Source organism: Zootoca vivipara, chromosome 9 (genome assembly GCF_963506605.1).
Source record: "Zootoca vivipara chromosome 9, rZooViv1.1, whole genome shotgun sequence".
Lineage (NCBI taxonomy): Eukaryota > Metazoa > Chordata > Lepidosauria > Squamata > Lacertidae > Zootoca > Zootoca vivipara.
In genome coordinates, this window is record NC_083284.1 from 74,611,107 (window position 1) to 74,632,116 (window position 21,010).

At 47.7% G+C, this 21,010-nt stretch overlaps 1 protein-coding gene across 4 annotated transcripts in view; it reads right to left on the reverse strand.

Annotated features, from left to right (window-relative positions):
• Positions 1-21,010, reverse strand: part of SLC2A9 (solute carrier family 2 member 9) — a 76,746-nt gene that overhangs the window by 31,416 nt on the left and 24,320 nt on the right. For 3 of the 4 annotated variants that reach the window (XM_060279063.1, XM_060279064.1, XM_060279066.1), the window contains 3 exons: positions 12,497-12,657; positions 10,085-10,209; positions 9,521-9,666 (listed from right to left, as the gene is read on the reverse strand). In XM_060279063.1, the coding sequence (XP_060135046.1) occupies positions 9,521-9,666; positions 10,085-10,209; positions 12,497-12,657 (432 nt within the window). Of the gene's footprint in view, positions 1-3,056; positions 5,412-9,520; positions 9,667-10,084; positions 10,210-12,496; positions 12,658-21,010 lie in introns of those variants that run through there. The other variant, XM_060279065.1, reaches the window with a different exon arrangement.

Genomic DNA, 21,010 nt, shown 5'->3' on the forward strand with positions numbered 1-21,010 from the left:
GCAAATGGTAGCGCCTTTTCCCCTCTGGTCCGTTTTGGAATGGCGGACGTGAACAAGAGCTTGGGAGTCGGACAGTGAAAGATCCTGTAATAATATGCCCCGGGTGATACCATCAGGGTGGTCCTCACACACCACCTCACCGACCCTAAGGGCCCCGAAGTAAGCTATCGAAAAGGCTGCCGAAAACAGCCGCGCTTCGAATTTGGACCAACAAAGGATTCTCAATTGCTTATGGATATGGGTAAGCATGTCGAAAGTGATGGGCCGCCTGGAATCAGCAACGGGAGGCTGCAGCCTACGCCAGCCTTCCATTGCTCTACGCAAATGGAAGTTATCGCAAGGGTCGGTGAGATAAAGAGATTTCGAGAAAAAGGTGATAGCTGCAGTGTGGATGCCAAGAGTCTTGGCGGCGCGACCCAGCCCCCTGAGGTGTACCACGTATTGCATAACCTCCTCAGGGGTTGGTGGCCCCTCGAGGCGCACACCAGTGCCCTTTTGCCGGAAGGCAAGGAAGTCTGCCCATGCTCGTTTGTAGGAGCTGAGGGTGGCGGGGGCCACGGAAGCAAATACTCCCTTTAGGATTTTGCGTTCCCAAGGTTCCATAGGTGTTCCGGGAACCTCTCTGGACACTGCTGCGCATCTGGTGCTAATGAGCGGAAGCGGTCCATCTGGAAACGAGACAAAGCATCTGCGATATTATTATTCTGCCCCGGCACGAATTTGGCTGAGAAGTGCATATTTAACTCGAGACTACGCAGCACGAAATGACGTAGGAGGGCAGACACCCTTCCCGAGCGCGACGATTGCCTGGTAAGTACACTGACTACCGCTTGGTTGTCCGTATTGAAGCAGACTCTCCGGTTCCTGAAGTCGTCCGACCAAAGATGCACTGCTACCACTATGGGAAAGAATTCTAAAAATGTTAAATCCCGAGTAATATCAGTGTTTTTCCAGCTGGGAGGCCAAGGTTCAGCACACCATCTCCCTTTGAAATATACCCCGAAACCCAATGCGCCCGCTGCGTCTGAATGAATCTGAAAGTCTGAGTGTAGAGTAATGTTATCCTGCCACAAAGATACGCCATTGTAGTGTTCTAGAAAGGTCAGCCAGTTCACAAGGTCCGCTTTGACCCCCTTTGGCAAACGTACCCTATGGAAAGGTCGGGTTAGCCCTATGGTGAGCCTGGCGACCCTCATGCCAAAGGGGCGCCCAGGTGAGATAACTCTACAAGCGAAATTAAGATGCCCTAGTAATGATTGGATTTGTCTCAACGTGACCTTTTTGCGGGGAATAAGCTGTCTAATTAACTCCTTAAGGGCTGTAAGTTTTTCTGCCGGTAAACGCGAGGTTTGCGCTACCGTATCCAATTCGATCCCTAAGTACGTCAATCGAGAAACGGGTCCTTCAGTTTTATCCGCTGCTAGCGGTACCCCCAGTTCGCTTGTAAGGGAAGCGAAGGCCTCCATGAGGCCTGCACAGTCGGCACTGTGTGCTCCTCCCACGAAAAGGAAGTCGTCCAGGTAATGTGTGACACCCGACAGACCAGTCCTAGCGCGAAGGGCCCAATCCAAGAATGTGCTAAATGTTTCAAAGGCCGAACATGCGACAGAACATCCCATGGGCATAGCTTTGTCAATGAAATAAGCGCCCCCGAACCTAAAACCCAACCATTTGTAGTCGTGGGGGTGTACAGGAAGGAGGCGGAAGGCCGATTCAATATCGCACTTCGCCATCAGGGCCCCCTTGCCAAACCGGCGAACCAGCTTCACAGCGTGGTCAAAGGAGGCGTATTTTACCGTACAAAGCTCCTGTGGGATCCCGTCATTAACTGAGCTACCCTTTGGATGGGAAAGATTATGAATTAACCTAAACTCTCCTGGGGCCTTTTTTGGAACTATGCCTAGCGGGGAAATGTGAAGGTCGGCTATAGGAGTTAAAAATGGGCCCGCGACCCGCCCTGCCGATAGTTCTTTATTTATTTTCCTGATGGCAATGTCGGGGCGCTCCCTAACTGACTTCTGATTTGGTGGGTCAGTTGTGGAAGGCGGGATCCGAACGGGGATGCGAAAACCTGAAGAGAACCCCTCCTCAAGGTACACTGCAGCAGATCTGTTAGGGTATAGGGCTAGCAATATTTTTAAGGGGCTCAGTTTTACCGGGGAGTAAGCTATGGCAAGAGAACAGTTAGAATCTATTCTGTCCTGAGGTTGCTCCGTGGGAGGCACCGGGGGGGTATCTGGGACCCGGGTGGAAATTGCCCTTGGCCCCCCGAAAGGACTGCTTCCCCTTGAAGCAGGATACCCCCGGATGTTGACCAAGGCACTTCTCACACTCGTGAGTGTATTTGCAGTTAGGCCTTTGGCAGAGGCCCTTATTGAACTCCCAGCAAACCCTGCGCCGCGGGTCTTTTTTGGGCTCGAACCTGCCTGCTTTCGGGGGGTCAGTTTGTTTTTTCTCAACATACGGCACTACATGGTTACTCCAGTAGTGTTGGTGCCGTTGGTCCCAACGCGTTTTCGGATTTTTCGAAGCATTCCTGCGGAAGTCTTCGTCGTAGTTCAGAGCTGCCGTCTCCCCCGCCATCTTGTGAGCCAACCTGACGTCGGCCATGTATGCAAATAGGTGCACCGCTCGCTTTGGATATGCCGCAGAGATCACGGCCGCCCAAATGTGTATGCCCTCTAACCAATTTTCAAAAGTGCGGTCGGCCCGCGGCGTTCTATGACGCCGACCCCTGTAATCCCTGCGCTTTCCCCCTTTTCCCATCATCTGAGTCAGGGGAGGAATGGTGAACACATCAATATAATCCCCGTTTAAAATTTTCTCCCTCTTCTTGTCCGACAGGTGAGACCCCAAAAGGATATCTGTGTCCGAATTTGTGGCATACTTTTCGTCGGGGACTAACGCTCCATCGCGCCACTCCAGCGTACCCCTAAAAGATTTACGATGGGCGCTGGCCCTCCTCTTGTGCACCCAGAGAGGGAAACCCATCTGGTCTTCCCCCACACCCCAATAATCCTCCATTGGGATGTCGCACTCCGAATCCGAGGACGTACCTGTGTCGTCGTCCGAGTCGTCCCTTCTGCTCCTCTTACATTTCTCAGACTTCTTCTTCGCCTTTCCTCCCTGGCGTCGATCTTCTTCACCCCGCGACTCCGTGTCTCCGCCCGCTGCGCGCCCTGCCGCCTTGTCGTCCGTGGTCGAATCGCGCGCCCGCGCCCCTTGCTGCGCCACAGCTGCCGCGGGCTGGGTCCCCTGCTGACCTGGAACAGACTGGGCCGCCCCACTGAGGGGGCCAGGCGCCGGAGACCCTGAGGCCACCGATTGCTGGCTGGGAGTGTTGGAGCGTGCCTTTTGCAACCGGGTCCGCGGCTCCGGTGCCATGTCACTGGCCCCACCCGAGGTGGAGGTAGAGAACAAGGATGCGGAAGTGGACGGCCCATCCTGATCCTCGAACTGGGTGTCTGCCACGCAATCTTGCGAATTAGGCGGAGACTCGTCCTGCAAGCTCTCGGCTAGCGGAACCAGCGTGCTGCAGAGAGGGCCCAGCTGGCCGCAAATGGACTGCAGCGCATTAACCGCCTGTGCGAATGCCTTGGGATTCACTTTAGCTGCCAGGCTTTTAGCCGAGCCCTGCTTGCCCTTGGGTGCCATGGTCAGAAAAAATTGTTGGACTATTGTTAAAAGAAAACCCCCCAATAAACCACCTCAATTTGTCCCAAATACCACCACTGTTTATCAAGTGGGGGGGTGGTCAGATATCTATTGTTTACAATTAATATCCTGACCAACGGTCACGTACCGACTTATTATTAGCTGTGACCCCACACACTAAATCGTGCTTTGCACCCCAAGGACACCGTGCCACTCAACCCCCAAATGCTACGGTAAAATCAACTTGCATATAACCAAAGCACGTGCGCAGGAACACACGCGGATCGGCTCAAAACAATCAATTGTTTAATTAATTCAGCAAGCAGGGCTCAATCTAACAGTAGGGACAAGCAAGGTAAAATCCATAAAACAAATTTAAGCACTGGATGCCACCATAAGAAAGGACCGGTTAACCCGCGGATCAATTTAAATCAACCAATTCCTAAAGTAATTCAATTAGCAGGGCTCACTCAATTAGCAGGGACAAGCGCGGTTAACCAGTGATCTAAAATAAGCGCCGGAAATAAGCGTACAAGCTCTTCCCCTGAAGTAAGCAAACTAGCGTAAAAGACCCACAAAGGCAAACCGATAACTTGAAAATATGGAGAAAATCACCGCTGGGGCAACCCAGATCAATTAAATGCGATAACAGCCAAGCAATGTACCATAACTGGCTAACGTGAGGCTTGCTGCCAAAGCAAGAGACCCTGGAGCCACACTCAAAATGGCTGCCGGGCTTGTACCAAGAAGGGACCCCTCAAAATGGCGACTGTCAGAGCACGTGGCCACACTTAAAATGGCCGCAGAAATTGAACAGACAAAGAGACCCACCCAAAATGGCGACCGCCAGCACTCAAAATGGCTGCCGGGCTTGTACAAGGAAGGGACCCCTCAAAATGGCGACCGTCAGAGCACGTGGCCACACACAAAATGGCTGCCGAACTTGTACAACAAAGAGCCCCACCCAAAATGGCTACCGTCAGCAGCCTCACGTGGCCACACTCAAAATGGCTCCCTCTCACTTTGGGGGCAAGAGAACCCCACCAATATGGCCGCCAAACCCACGTGGGTACAACCACCCAGTTAGGGAATTAGGTACTTATTCGAAAGGGGAAGGAAGGGTGCGACGATAAGCCGTGCGATAGGGCCGTAGAAAGGGTTTTTTTTTTTTTTTGAAGCTAGGGGATAAAATGCCCAAAGCAAAAGGGGGAGGGAGATCAGAATCACTCACCCGGGTCCGCGGCTGCGTCTGCGTCAATGAACGGCCACACACGCGAAAGGGGAGAGGAGGCAGCCGCCTCGACTCTGCAACCCGAACCAACAGGCAGAGAAGCCTCCTTGCCTCTGGCCAAGAGCGCTCCTGCCTGGCGCAAATCCTGGCCGGTGAAAACCTGGCCGCAGAAGAAGACGAGCTGGCAACAGTGAAGAGCAGCTGACTAACACCAAACCCTGCTGGAAAAGCCTTGCGGGGAGGCAGCCGCCTCTAATTCAGCTCGCGATGCGACCTAAAGCGGCAGAAGACAAAACCAACAGAGCGCGAGCTCCCGCCCAGCGCAGGGAAGCTAGAGTCGGCTGCAGGGCTTCCCGATGCTGCCGGAGCCTGGGACCCTGGCGTGGCTCTACGGTAGATGCGGCTGCAAGCTGGATGCCCTGTAGGGACTCTGACGCCGGCGGAGGGGAACAGCTGATGGGCGCTCTCGGCGAACCGCTGCCGGCGGAGGGGAACAGCTGATGGGCGCTCTAGGCGAACAGCTGATGAGCGGTAGCGTCACCGCTTGCCGCTCCTGGCTTCCCGCGCTGGTTCCAAAGCCTGTACAGAAGACACAAGAGGACAACAAACAAGGGAAAAACAAACAAACAAAACGGGAGCACTAAGGAAGGATGATGCAGAAATCCCTGTAAGAAGAAATAAGCCTGAAACCTAAACCAAAGGCAAAGGTGCTTCTGTTCGCTCCGGCGAACTGGAATAGAAAGGGCGAGTTCCGGCAACGCGGAAGGCTTTAAACGCCGCGGCCCCGCCCCCTCGTCCTTATTGGACGGGGGCGTGGTGACGCAGGCGGAAGCTTCCATTGCGTAGGGGCTGAAACTGCAGCCCCTACGCAATGGGCTCGTCGGGCTGCCCACAACTCCACCTCCGGCAGAGGCACGGAAGTGGTTTTCTCCTGCGCCTCCTTCCAAGATGCAGTTTTAATTCTATATACATGCCCTTAAGCGTTAATAGGCTTCCTAAGCTGCACTATGCTACAAATGACTTTTGCTGATGCCCTATTGCTTAACCGATTGCTGTCCTGGGTATGTGTGAGTCAAGTTTTCCTCCAAGGCAGTAACCCTGAGATTCTGCACCTCGTTCTACGACCTTCTTGAGTTATTGGCATAATCATGAAAAATGTCTGCTCTCTGCTTGTGGGTCAAAGTCAGGCAGGCTAGATAGAAGGCCAAAGTCGCTACACAGTAGACTGGGGGAGCAGCAGGAAGGACTACCTAGAATTTCCATTGGAGAGGCAGCTGGTTTTCAGCATCATGAAATATCACCAGCTAAACATTGTGATATACCAATATATCACAACGTTTGAAATAAGGATGGAGCTATAGAGGCATTGGCTGGCTTCACAGTTTTTCCTGCATTGTGATTTTTGAATAGCACACACACACATATAATGATTCACAATGTATTGCCAGGTCAAAAATTAGGAAACCAATATCACGATATGGACTTCAGACTGGCATTGGATGATATATCGCTGTATCACCCAGCCCTAGAAGTTAGCTCTCAATGCTATATTATTCAACATTTATCTCCACTAGTCTTTCTTTCTACATCCCTTTCTCTTCACTAACACTGTCCCCGATCATACTGTGTTTTAATTTGTTGGAATCCACCCAGAGGAGCCAGGGGAACCCATTAAGATGGATGGCATATAAATATATTATTATTATTATTATTATTATTATTATTATTATTATTATTATTATTATTTTCCCCCCTTTCCCAGGGCTGAGTATCAGTATACATTCTAGCTGAGCTTGTAATATTGTGGTTCTAAACAACTCTCAAGCATTTGGGAGACCCTCGTAAGTCATGACTTTCCCCCATCAACTTCCTGCTTCTCAATCCCCTCACATTTGGTATCCAAAAACTGTTTGGGATTTTCTTGCCAATTGCCTACCCTCATGCAGCTATGATAGCGCTACAGTCACTGTTTCCAACTGGTTCAACAGCACCTACATCACGTACCAGGTCCCGAGCTCCACTTAAGATTATGTCAAGAGTTACCCACAAACTTTTAGTGCGACAGCCTTCACAACTCCATGCCTATTGACTTTAGGCAGGTATGTTTGCTGTACTCTCTTCAGTACCTGCTAAAATCTTTGTTTGTTTAGGCAACCTACCTAGACATGTGAAGATGACATGTATTTAGCTCCTAATGTATATGTTAGCTTTTGATTTTATACATACCGCTAATTGTATTTTTTAAACAAACAACCAAACAAACTTATTTCTACCCTTGGCCAAAAAAGCAGTACAGTTTTGAAATTAAAATCAATGAAGTTTTGAAAGAGTTGGTCCTCCATCTCCACACAAAATACCATACCAACATAGACAAAAACCTGCCCTTCCATCTCTGGAACCATAATGCAAAATTTGGTTATGATATCTGTGGGTTAAACCACAGAGTCTAGGGCTTGCCGATCAGAAGGTCGGCGGTTCGAATCCCTGCAACGGGGTGAGCTCCCATTGCTCGGTCCCAGCTCCTGCCAACCTAGCAGTTCGAAAGCACATCAAAGTGCAAGTAGATAAATAGGGACCGCTCCGGCGGGAAGGTAAACGGCGTTTCCGTGTGCTGCTCTGGTTCGCCAGAAGCGGCTTTGTCATGCTGGCCACATGACCCGGAAGCTGTCTGCGGACAAACGCCGGCTCCCTCAGCCTATAGAGCGAGATGAGCGCCGCAGCCCCAGAGTCGGACACGACTGGACCTGGTGGTCAGGGGCCCCTTTACCTTTACCTTATCTTAAGAGGGGTCCTCTTAAACACACAGTGAAGAAACAGCTTTCCAGAATATATGGGTTTGTATTCAGAATAGACTCTCTCACATTTGTGTTATTCATATCTATTAAACTCAATGAGGAATCTTAGTAGGACTAGCATTGAATACCACCCATTGCTAATTTTTGCTAACCTGCTTAGAGGCTTTATTTACAACTAAGCAGTATACAAATCCTGTTCAATACATAATGTGGTTGACCTCCAAAATCTTCCCACATTCCAGAATGGTTACTCCGCTGCCCCCAGCCCACATGTTATGCCAGCCTGGACATCTGTGCCAGCTGCCACCACCACCAATTCTCCTTGGTTGCAAATTGCAACTTCTAAACTTTTTGCCTGGCTAAGGAATGAGTTGAATTAGCTGCCGAGGTTTATAGGTGAGTCCCCTTGTCCTTCACAGGGCATATCTTGCTAGCTGTGAAGATGAAGAATCTGAGTGAAGGATGAAAAGGATGCCGAGGGGACCTCAAAGCCCCTGATAAAAGCCTCCTCTTTGGGGGGACTCTCTTGCCTTGAAGCAAGGAGCTGCATTTAATAGATTGTTTTTGAGCCCTTTCAACTTCATATCCTGTTTCAGATGTCTGCCTAGGGCACCACTTAATCTCAAGCTGCCTCACACTTTTTACCCTTTCCAATTCCATGCATCTGCTATATATGGACACAGAAGATCAATACCGGAATAAATGAATAAAGAACAACATATTAAGATAAAAAAACGTTCAACGTATCAGATGCATTTACTCAGAGCAATATCGCCACCATGTGGTCATAACGCCTGTTATCGGTTGCAGTCTGAAGTTAGGCTTGCTACCGTATATCCAAGACCTGTGGGCTTTTCCAGAGGGACAACTCCTAACCTGATTCAGACATTTGTTGCACTTCAACTGCTTTCCACATTTATCATTTATAGTTGGCCGGAATAGTTGCTGTTTGCTCCAAAGGTTTTAAGGGTGAATTTGCAGCTGATGGCCTGCACTTTCGGTCACATGCCACTGTTACTGGGGATTCCCTTTCCCTGCTAATGGCAGGTTGCACCCAAACTGAGAAAAGTTCTGTGGCCGCTGTCACACCCCTTCATAGCTGCCAAGTCTCCCGTATTCCCCGGGAAACCCCCGTTTTTCCGGCTGTCCCCAGCCGAAAAGACAGAATTATTTTTGTTTCCCCCCCGGTTTATTCTGGCGCGGCGGCCATTTTGGAACTGGGCGGAGCATGCTCAGAAGCAACTTTTGATGCTGCTTTGCCCAGTTCCAAAATGGCTGCAGCGCGACTTCTGGTGCGGCGGCCATTTTGGAACAGGGCAGAGCAGCATCAAAAGTCGCTTCTGAGCATGCTCCGCCCAGTTCCAAAATGGCGGCAGCGCTACTTCCAGTCCAGTCCCTTATTTCTCAGGCTGGAACTTGGCAGCTATGCACCCCTTACGCGCTCTCATGTTGCTCTAGTCAGTAGATATTGAACTTATGAGCACATGCGTGGGGATAGCTCTTTCACAGCTTTCTTACTTACTGTTTGCCTAGATTGCAGAATTCTATCCTTGTGGGAGTTTGGAAATTGGAAGAGGAACTATGTTTCTTTCTGAGCTATGGAGAATCTGGTTATTGGGATACATTTTTGTCTGCAGCTAAGGACTGTTGTCATGGACAATACTTTGTCTTGAGTGCTATCTGCCTGTATCTCTCCCCTGAGCTGAGTGTGCCCTGGGATTCCTGCATTGCAAAGGGGTTGGGACCAGGTGACTCTCGGCTGCCCTTCCACCTGTGCAATTCTAGGATTCTAACTCAGCTTCATTACAACAGTAAAAGTGCAATTCAGAATATTACAGACCTTCCCAAATATCTCAGGTAGTCCTAAAACTTGTCCACTGAAGACACCGACACAGATGAGGATTGCTGTAATTTGTCCTAACGAACCACGGATCTGTTTGGGTGAAATTTCACTCAAATACATAGGGAGGGCGCTCAGAGATACACCTGTGAAAGGGGGCAGAAATAAAAGATAGCTTTTCAGTAAAAGAAGTTTAAAATCTAAAATACTGTTGTTGTGTATTGAGTCAAAGGATTTTATAATTATCAAACATTGTTAAAGCTACTATCTTCATATAGGTAAGTAGGAAGGGAAGTTTTTAATCTGTGATTTTAATGTATTTCTGTATTTGTTGGAAGCCGCCCAGAGTGGCGGGGGAAACCCAGCCAGATGGGAAGGGTATAAATAAATAAATAAATAATAATAATAATAATAATAATAATAATAATAATATGCAACACGTTATATATTTTAGTAGTATTTAAATTCAATCTCGGCAAGTTCAACTGAAATATCAGGCTCTGGGGTAACAGGGTTTGCTCAGAATATACTTGGCATGCAAATACAACAAATACAAAATCATACCTCCATCAATGCCCATTATGAATCGGCCCAGAATAATCATTTCAAGGACTCCTGCCAGTTTAGCGAATGCCATCAACAAGGCAGCCACAATGGCAAACACATTATTTAGCAGCAGCGTACGCTTCCTAAGAGGAAACAACATCACATGTTTGCAGCATCAGATAAACAGCAGCTTTTCACAGGCATGGTCAATTACATTTGTGATTAAAATCCTTCAGTAGCAATTACAAACAAGACAGAAGTCAAAGGTGCTTCATGCAATATACCAAAGATGCGCTAAACAGGCATTCTTCACTGACTCAATGGACAACAGCATAGCAAGGGTGAAACTACATGCTGCAAGAAACACCTGTCACTTGGCAAAATGTCAGGTCCTTCCTTCACCCTCTTGAACATCTGCTGCACCGAGAACAAGTCTTGATGACCTCAATCTGTATATTTCTCCACACTGCCATCACTGGCATGTTTATTAACTTAGATGGAAACATGCAGCAAGCCATCAGTCACAGACAGATCAATTGGGTCAGAAATCCTTGCTAATATACTTCAAAATTGTGGGATGGAACACTGGGGCAGACAAGTCACAACAGTTCCTAGAGTGTCCACTAAGAGGGACTCACCTGGGGGAACACCTGACTAAGTTCCTGTTCCTCCAGATATGCAGATGAGATTGATTAGCTGGGAGACAAAAGCCCCTAGCCAGCAGCCATTCTCTCTCTTAGCCTTCTCTCATTCAACGGGAACACAACTCCAGAGAATCTCCAGTTAGGATGGTTCTCCCTCTTGGCCTGCTGCCAAGAGAGAGACCAGATGGAGCCTCACTTTACTAAGTAGACTCCAGATGTACATATATGTAACTTTTCTATGTAAGCCTGCCTTTCTGAGATTATGCTGTTAACTCAGGATGTCATGTGAGTAAACTCTCTTATTTTAATACTATTGTGTTGTGTATTTCTTTTAAGAGGGACGAAGGGGATTTGCCAGGAAGTATAATATTGAAGTATAATATTGTTGCAGAGGTTCTAACAAACCTAACGCTCACACTTTGCTGCGCACAAAAGGGGAATGTCACTCTGCTGATATTGGAAGCTTGCTAACACAAGCTTGGATAGGATCTAATAATATATCCTAATCCACATTCCTAACATTCCCACAAAAATCACCTGTAGATTCGAGTGTACCTTTTGCCCACGACTGACTACAAAGATATGAGTATTTCAGTACCAGATTGAGGATGTAGGATGTATGGTTTTAGATCTAGACAGTTTTTTTGGAAACAACTCTTCTTCATTTATCACTATGTGCAGAATTTGTCACCGTGCTGCCCGACGGTTCACCACTATGTTAGATATCGGACTGGAAATGCTGTCATAAAAAGACCTGAATAGAAAATCTCTCACTACGACTCAGCTAGGCATTTGGAAACTCCGATGTTATGCCAGTGCATCCATGAGAGAAACCATACTGGCTATTGTTCCCTGTTGATTTCAGTGGCAAATCCAGGTGTGTTGCTCCATAAAGTGTGAAATGGCCTCACTCGCTATCTGAACAGGGGATGCAGATCACATGCTTTGCATTCAGAAGGTTTAATCCTGACGTCTCCAGACACAGTCAGGCACAGATAAACTTTGTTAAAGTAGATCAAGTCTCTCTGATTCAGTTGAAGGCAGCTTCATATATTCGGATGACACATTTCCAAAGGTGATTTTCTGATGTTCCAGTAGGGAAGTGGTCAACTGAGCATCTTCTCACAGACATACACAATACAGTGGTACCTCTACTTACGAATTTAATTTGTTCTGAACGCACATTTGTAAGTCGAATAAATTTGTAAGTCGAATCCCATAGGAATGCATTGGGAGAAAAAATTCGTAAGTCAAAGCAACCCTATCAAAAAATTCGTAAGTAGAAAAAATCCTATCTAAACTGCATCCAAGATGGTGGATGGAGCTCCATTCGTAAGTAGAGTTATTCGTAAGTAGAGTTATTCGTAAGTAGAGGTACCACTGTACGACAATGTTCAGTGCAGTATGAAAGACACAGCACAAACATGCAGCTTTCCACTTTTGCACTATTGGTAACATTTAAATGATAAAAAAATTATCTCATTAATAAGACCAAATATCAAAGAAGCAGCATGACCATATAGAAGAGGGAACCCTCCTATTTTGATTTTTAAAAAACCTCATTCATTTCTTCATATAAGTTATTATTACTAGGTGTCAACGTAACCATGACTGTTTGATCTTGGGAAGTACCTAGATTACATTTTTTAAAGGCAAGAGTCTTGCATATAGAGTTCTGAAGTAAAAAGAAGTGCAAAGAAAAGCATTTGTTCTTCTTGCCTTTGATTCATCATATTACAAAAAGAAAGAAAGAAAAAGAAGTCACAAGACACATTTATTTGCTTACCGGCCAAAATACTTGACAGCTGGAGTAACAATTAAAGCCCCCACAAGTCCACCAATGGCAAAAATAGAAACAGATATAGTCCAGAGCAGGGTGACCGTTCCTTCTGGCATGGATTGGTTATATCTTCTTTCCCAAGTTTCATTGTAAAACTTCTTTACAAACTACAAACAACAACATTTAAAGTGATTAGAACCATGATGTCCAGTACAGATTAATATCATTTGATATCTACCATTTAAAATTTTAGGTTAAGTTTATTTAAACTGATACTTTCATTTTTAAAATTTTCAAGTTATATTTTGTGTCCTTAAAAACAACAACTAAAACCCGAATTTAATACAAACTAATTACCCTGTTTCTCCTAAAATAAGACATACCCATAAAATAAGCCATAGCGGGATTTCTAAGCATTTGCGCAATATAAGCCATACCCCGAAAATAAGACATAGTGATAGGCGCAGTTCTGGAGGGCGCCAAGGAAGAGGCGAGGCTGGACGCGTAATAAAAAATAAGACATCCCCTGAAAATAAGCCACTGTGGGGGTTTATTTTAGGAAAAATATAAGACGGTGTCTTATTTTCGGAGAAACACGGTATATTGGTGCACACAATCATTGAGCACAGGGCATAGTTGGAGGGCTCTTTCCACATGACCAAGAATCCTGCCAAATGAAAAGTCTGCAGTCACTAATGAACACGGGCACTACGTGTCTTCTGATGACTGACATTTTGCCAGCTCTTATTAACTGTATTGAGATTGTGCTTTTTTTCCTACAACGCTTAATGGAAGTGGTTTCCAAAGGCTGATCCTTGAGCAATAACGTGCCAGAGCTCTTTGTGAAGCTGCCAGTTATCTTGTGTTTAACAATACAGTCCAATATTATAGTAAATCATTTATACTAATGAATGATCCTGGCAATGCACCCAGGGTGGCAAACCAAACAGCCATTTACATTAGCACGGTGCTATTTGCTATTTACTATTTTGTGCTATTTCACGAAACTCTCAAGCTCCATACTGAAAATTAACAAATCACGACTTTTACGAGCTGCCAATGTTTGAAACATCTGTCCCCTAAGAGCGATGCTGATGGTATCACTCCCACTGCTTGAAGGTTATAGTCTTGAAATTGTTCCAAAATAACACCCGGGATGTGCTGATAAGGGGTTACGTAATTACCTGGAACTGCCTGGGCTGACATGAGTTCTAATCCAAAAAACAGGTTGGCAAAGGCTGCCCTTGGGAGTGGCTTGAACAAATACTTTTGGATGCCCCCATTTCACTTCCAGACAGAAAAGCACTCATTCCCTCAGGTTGCTACTGGAGGGAATTGGGGCTGCTCTTGGTAGCATGATAAGATCCCTCCTCTTCAGGGAGGGGGGAATTTGCGGGCGGGACCCGCTCTACGCACCGAGCAGGGGGGCGTGTTTGGCCCCCTGCTCTACCTATACCTGCTGCCGCGCTCAGAGCTATGGCTGGCCAATAGGGCCAGTCTGTGGGCGGGGTTATCTGCTTCAAATGAGTGTGGCAGCCTCCAGATCACCCCTTTTCGCGCTGCTCCTCATCGGATCTCCCGCCCACCCTCCCTTTAGGTCTTCCCTTAGGGTGTTCGCTTTGACCTTGCTATGGACTTCGGTTGGTCGCCTTTGGTTGCCCAAGGGGCCTGGTAGGAGTTTTTTATCCAATTGGCACCGGCCTCTTGGTTTTTTCGCCTACCTCATAGCAATTCGTCACAACTTCTTCGGTATTTGGTGGTAGGCATTGGAATATGGAGTCGTCTGGTGTGTTCTAGGACTGGTTGTGGCCATCATCCAACCCTCCTCTTATAGAGGTATCCCCTTAAGGCAGGGGTGTCAAACTCAAATTCATCGGGGGCCGCATCAGCAGTTTGGTCACCCTCAAAGGGCCGGTTGTATCTGTAGGACTATGTGTCCACTCTTTATTATCATAAATTATTGTCACTGCATTCAATTATTACTGTTTTTTGTAATAATGTAAGTAATAACTAGCTCTGAAAGCAGAAACATAGTCAGAATAATGGCAAGTAGATATTCAAATGTACAATTATTGTACAATTGATTGAAAAATTATTTTTGGTAACTGCACTGGGTGGTGGAGGCTCGCTAGGGTTTCATGCAGGACCTTTGCAGAGCTACTAGTACCTGGAGATGCTGGGGTCCTTCTGCATGCAGGACAGATGTTCTGCCAGTGAGCCACCACCCTTCACCAAAGGGACTGGCTGAGGTTGACTCACTGGAGCTGCTCTCCTGGTTCCAGGGTTTAAGGGCCAGAAGTATAAAGCAGCATCCTATGTTTCTGAGGAGAGGGAGAGGGAGGGGAGGGAGGGAGGAAGGAAGGATAGAAAGAAAGAGGGAGTGGGAGGGAGAGAGGAAGGAAGGAAAGAGGGGAGAGAAAGAAGAGTAGGAAATAAGGAAGGGAATAAAGAAGGAAAGAAAAAGAAAGAGGGAGAAAAGATGGAAAGGGAGAAAGAAGGAAGGAAGTAGAGGGAAAGAAAGAATAAGAATGAGGGAGAGGAAGAAAGATGGGAAGGACGGAAGGAAGAAAGGAAGGAAGGAAGGAAGGAAGAAGGAAAGAAAGAAAGAAAAGAGGGAGCAGGAGGGAGAGAGGAAGGAAAGAGGTGATAGAAAGAAGAGTAGGAAAGAAGGAATAAAGAAGGAAAGAAAAAGAAAGAGGGAGAGAAGACAGAGATAAAGAAGGAAGGAAGGAGAGGGAAAGAAAGAATAAGAACGAGAGAGAGGAAGAAAGAAAGAAAGGGAAGGGGGGGGTCGTCGCCTTGATTCAGCGCCAGAAAAGAGCGTGAAGGGACCCAGGGGCAAAAAGCATTTCCCGTGCAGCGTGAGGCAGCGGGTGTCCGTTTTAGGAGAAGTGCGTAAAGCCTCAGAGTTGCACGTTCGTGAGGCTGAGCCGCTGCTGAGCTCATGTTCATGAGGCTGATCCGCGGCAGGAGGAGGAGGAGGTGAGGCAAGAGGAGGCGGCGGCGGCAGCTTGCCGGGTCGGTGCCCGGCAACGCCGTGCGGAGAGTCCCGAGCCTCTGGGACGCAGCAGTGCTCTGTAGCACTTTGAATCCTCCTCCTCCTCCTCCATGCGGCGCTGCTGGGTGCTTTGTCTGTGCTTCAGCAGCAGCAGCAGCCGTTTCCAGGCGCCGAGCCATGGCAGGAGGAGGAGGATTCAAAGTGCTACAGAGCACTGCTGCGTCGCAGAGGCTCTGGACTCTCCGTGCGGCGCTGCCTGGCGCTGACCCGGCAAGCTGCCTCCTCCTTCTCCTGCTGTGGCTCGGGGTGCTCCACGCAGCGCTGCTCTGACTGCCTTTCTACCCCCCCGGCCCCAGCTGTTTGTCGGCGCTTTGGCGCGGCGCTTCAGCAGCAAGGTCCCGCTGCTGGGTCCTGCTGGCTGGGGCGCTCGGCGGGCCACATGACGAGGTCTGGCGGTCTGGATTTGGCCCCCGGGCCTTGTGTTTGACACCCGTGCCTTAAGGGATCCGGCGGTCGTGGATCCCGTCCGACGCCCTGCTGGTGGCTAGGGCCATGGCACGACCCCCGGTGACACCAGGGGGAGCTTTCAGTTGTATTTGCATCAACAGGCTCCTTCCTCGGGGTGTTAACCTGATATGACCCCCCCGCCGAGCGAGGTGGAGTCACGCTTGCTAGCGAGTCCAATGCCTAAGCCAATACCTCTCACTTGCTCTAACCAATAAAGTTGTGGCCTTATTCTACCCATTAACTCTAATACCATGTGTCACTGTGTCTTTATTTCTCGCGGGGGGCGGGTCCTCGAACCGCAAAAGTACCTGTTTCTTACAGCCACCTAACCTGCCACGATTCTACAGAAGAGAGGCCGAAGAGATCACCTGCTCAATGTACTACTGCCAATGTTTACTGGATAAACTGTTGAAGCATGTAATGGATTTCACCAGCAAGCAAAGTGCAAGTAATGGGGTCAAAGGTGCGAGATAAACACAACTGCACCATGACTAATTCCAGCTGAATAATAGCAAACTACCGTATACTATGTGCTACTATCAGAAACAGCTGGGCATGCAGAACCCGGCATGCTGCTTCTGGCAGGTATGTGCTAAGCTTTAACTGCCGTGATGCAATGCTAGACTGACTGATTTCCATCTGAAAACCCATATGCTCTCAATTTGTTTCCAAACAGCAGGCGACATTTCCTAGGGAAGATTCTTCCCAAACCAGATGCTCGCCAGCTTCTATCTGCATTCCCCCAGGCGTGAGTTCAAAAGTTGCTCCGCGACCTTTTTTTTTGATGTTCAGAGCCAGCAACCGAAAATGGAGCCAGACCGCTGGTACTTCTGGAAAAGGTTGCAGAGCAGCTGTTAAACTGACCTCTGAGAGAAAGCCAACAAGCTTGGGAACATCCCGTTTGGCTCCCAGGGTCTGAGGGTGAAAGTGGTTTAATTGCTTAAATGAGGATGGAGTAAAACATAAACCACAAGTATACAGCAGAACACAAGAGCCAGTCAAAGCAGCCAAAACCACAGAGGAAAAGGTGTATGTCAGCTAGACATTGGGAGAGGGACACCACGTCCAGTGTTTCTATGCGAACGCTAGAAGCCTAGGTAAGGTAAAGGGGCCCCTGACCATCAGGTCCAGTCGTGTCCAACTCTGGGGTTGCAGCGCTCATCTCGCTCTATAGGCCGAGGGAGCCGGCGTTTGTCCGCAGACAGCTTCCAGGTCATGTGGCCAGCATCACAAAGCTGCTTCTGGCGAACCAGAGCAGCACACCTATTTATCTACTTGCACTTTGATGTGCTTTCAAACTGCTAGGTTGGCAGGAGCTGGGACCGAGCAACGGGAGCTCACCCCATTGCAGGGATTCAAACCGCCGACCTTCTGATCAGCAAGCCCTAGACTCTGCGGATTAACCCACAGCGCCACCTGGGTCCCAGAAGCCTAGGAGTCATTGCCATTTCAACGATGGCCTCCCATTTTATTGTTGCATTTTACAAGGTGCTATATTTTATGGAAGTGGAAACCACCCGATGGTTTTGATAGGCAAAGGGCAGGATAAAAATGAGTAAGTAAATAATAAAGCAAAAACAAGCATCTAAGCCAAGATGGGAGAGCTGAATAATTGTTTTTAAAGGAGAACGTAGATAGGGTAGGCATTAAGTGAAGGCTGGCGGACTGCAGAGAGCCAATGGGTATGAAATCCATAGGAAGGGCAGGAAAGGACACACAGGAAGTGATGTCACTCCATACATCCAATAGAGCAGGCATCCCCAAACTGCGGCCCTTCAGATGTTTCGGCCTACAACTCCCATGATCCCTAGCTAACAGGACCAGTGGTCGGGGAAGATGGGAATTGTAGTCCAAAACATCTGGAGGGCCGAAGTTTGGGGATGCCTGCAATAGAGCATCATTGATGTTAACTAGAAATCTCCAAAGCAACAGACTCTTCCACAGGAGCAATGAGGGTGAGAATACGAGGCCCAAAGCAGAGCGAACTCTTCTATCAATTCTCCATTTGCTTCCTGGGTAGCCATGGAACTTCTGAGGCTTCCAGAACGAGTGCAATTTGCAGCAATAAGATCTGCTAAATCAGCTTCCATAGCTGCAAGTTTGAGAACACTATATATTAGGCGCCTGTTAGAAGGATCTGTCAAAGGACATTTTTGCCCAATAATTTTTTTGGGGGGAGGGGGGGTGCCTCCCAGGCATAGAAGCAAACCTGGAGCTCCTGGATGAGCCAGTAACTATGGGATAATCCATCTCACAAATTGCCTTGTAGGTTGTTTCCCATGGAAACATTCACATTTCTACTGACTGGGTTTATGTGACACTAAAATCTGCTTTTCCACTAAACAATAGTAACACAAAAAGGGTTTCTAAATCCATTACATGCCCTTGTACTGTTGTATTTGGAAGCATCATGGGTTCTGGGTTATCCCATTCTCCCCTGTCTTTTAACTCCTCTTCTGTGTCTATGCCCCCCTTCCACCCAAACTCAGCCCTCCCCTCCTCATATATTTTTCACTGTTGCTGTTCTTCATTCCGGGGTACAACTTTCTCTCCTTTCTGTGTGGATTGACCTGGAAATCTCTTTGTACTCAGGAGTGCCAGAGACTGAGTTGTTAGTTGTGCTGGTCAGTAAAGGTAGCAAGCTGGCTTTTCCTTTATTGATTGGGGGGGGGGGGAGTCTGTTCTGGGGCAATGACAGTCCCACCCTCTGCCAAAAGCACATGATGTACTATTCTGCTGCCTACGAGCCACTGTCACAATCTGCCAACAGCTTCACCACCAAAAGCAACTCACAGCAGATCCACTGGTGCCTGCTTCTGTAACCGCAGAGAAATACCAACACCAAACCTAGAAGTTTATCTTCTCCTTTAAAGGAAGAAATTATGCAGCCGAATCTCCCAGGTTTGGGGAAATCATGGGGTCAGCATACCTGCAAGTGCAATGGATGAGTCTCGCCGTAGGAAAACCACCTTTTTACAACGGCAATGGCATCTGCCCTGCCAGGGATTTCCTCCTCCTTAAAAAGAAGCAATGTACTCACAGCAAACCACTTGCGTGGCTGATAGAGCTGATAGCAGGGCAAGATAAGTGAGGCTGATTGCTGAAACCCATTTTTAGCTAGACATGGAAAGTAAGTTTAATCAGAGCATAGTAGCAATCTAACGGTGCCATGAAAATATGTGGGGGAAAGAGAAGGAAGCAGAGTGCATATGTTTTCTTTATTTCCACCAGAAGCAGTGATAGAAGAGAAGGGCAGGGGGTTTTATGGGACCTGGGACTTACAAAGGGTCCATGGGTGGGGATTTTTTCAATGAACAAGATGACTCTAGATCCAAAATCCAAACAGGCAAAATGTGTGGTCCTAATACAACTGAATGTGAGAACAACAAACAACCCACGTAGGTATGGAACCATGGAGAAAATGGCTACAATGCAAAAAAATGGATTTGGAAAATGTGGATTTTCAGCTGTGGTACAGCCAAGCCCTATCTTAATGTTTTTCGATTTTCAGAGCTGCCACCTAGCACGGGGGCTGTAATATGAATGCTCACAGGCACCTTGCTTCCACTGTGGTACATGCACACACCAGGGAGCCAGCCTGCCCTATACTGCAACTCTCAATAACTTTCACAGAAGCAGGTAAAAATAGCCGCTGCCAGTACACTGTGCTGCAGCCTTGAGATCTTTTGGTACCATGCATAATCTAACGCAGGCATCCCCAAACTGTGGCCCTCCAGATGTTTTGGCCTACAACTCCCATGATCCCTAGCTAACAGGACCAGTGGTCGGGGAAGATGGGAATTGTAGTCCAAAACATCTGGAGAGCCGAAGTTTGGGGATGGCTGATCTAACGCCATTCGTCAGGTGATCATATGGCCCAGCAGCTGGCAGGCCATTTACATCACTACATCAGCATCATTTGATAATGATCTCTCAGCCCAGAATTGGAGGGGAAAAGGGCAGCACATGAGAGATAGCTATGAATGTACCCATCCACTCAGAACATCTGACAGATGCACGACTGATCTCCGATCCACTGTGACACAGTTGAAGCCACCACCATGCACCTTCTTTCTGCTGTAGATGGTTGTTGTTGTTGTTTAGTCGTTTAGTCGTGTCCGACTCTTTGTGACCCCATGGACCATAGCACGCCAGGCACTCCTGTCTTGCACTGCCTCCCGTAGTTTGGTCAAACTCATGTTCGTAGCTTCGAGAACACTGTCCAACCATCTCGTCCTCTGTCGTCCCCTTCTCCTAGTGCCCTCAATCTTTCCCAACATCAGAGTCTTTTCCAAGGATTCTTCTCTTCTCATGAGGTGGCCAAAGTATTGGAGCCTCAGCTTCATGATCTGTCCTTCCAGGGAGCACTCAGGGCTGATTTCCTTAAGAATTGATAGGTTTGATCTTCTAGCAGTCCATGGGACTCTCAAGAGTCTCCTCCAGCACCATAATTCAAAAGCATCAATTCTTCGGCGATCAGCCTTCTTTATGGTCCAGCTCTCACTTCCATACATCACTACTGGGAAAACCATAGCTTTAACTATACGGACCTTTGTAGGCAAGGTGATGTCTCTGCTTTTTAAGATGCTGTCTAGGTTTGTCATTGCTTTTCTCCCAAGAAGCAGGCGTCTTTTAATTTCGTGACTGCTGTCACCATCTGCAGTGATCAAGGAGCCCAAGAAAGTAAAATCTCTCACTGCCTCCATTTCTTCTCCTTCTATTTGCCAGGAGGTGATGGGACCAGTGGCCATGATCTTGGTTTTTTTGATGTTGAGCTTCAGACCATATTTTGCGCTCTCCTCTTTCACCCTCATTAAAAGGTTCTTTAATTCCTCCTCGCTTTCTGCCATCAAGGTTGTGTCATCTGCATATCTGAGGTTGTTGATATTTCTTCCGGCAATCTTAATTCCGGTTTGGGATTCATCTAGTCCAGCCTTTCGCATGATGAATTCTGCATATAAGTTAAATAAGCAGGGAGACAATATACAACCTTGTCGTACTCCTTTCCCAATTTT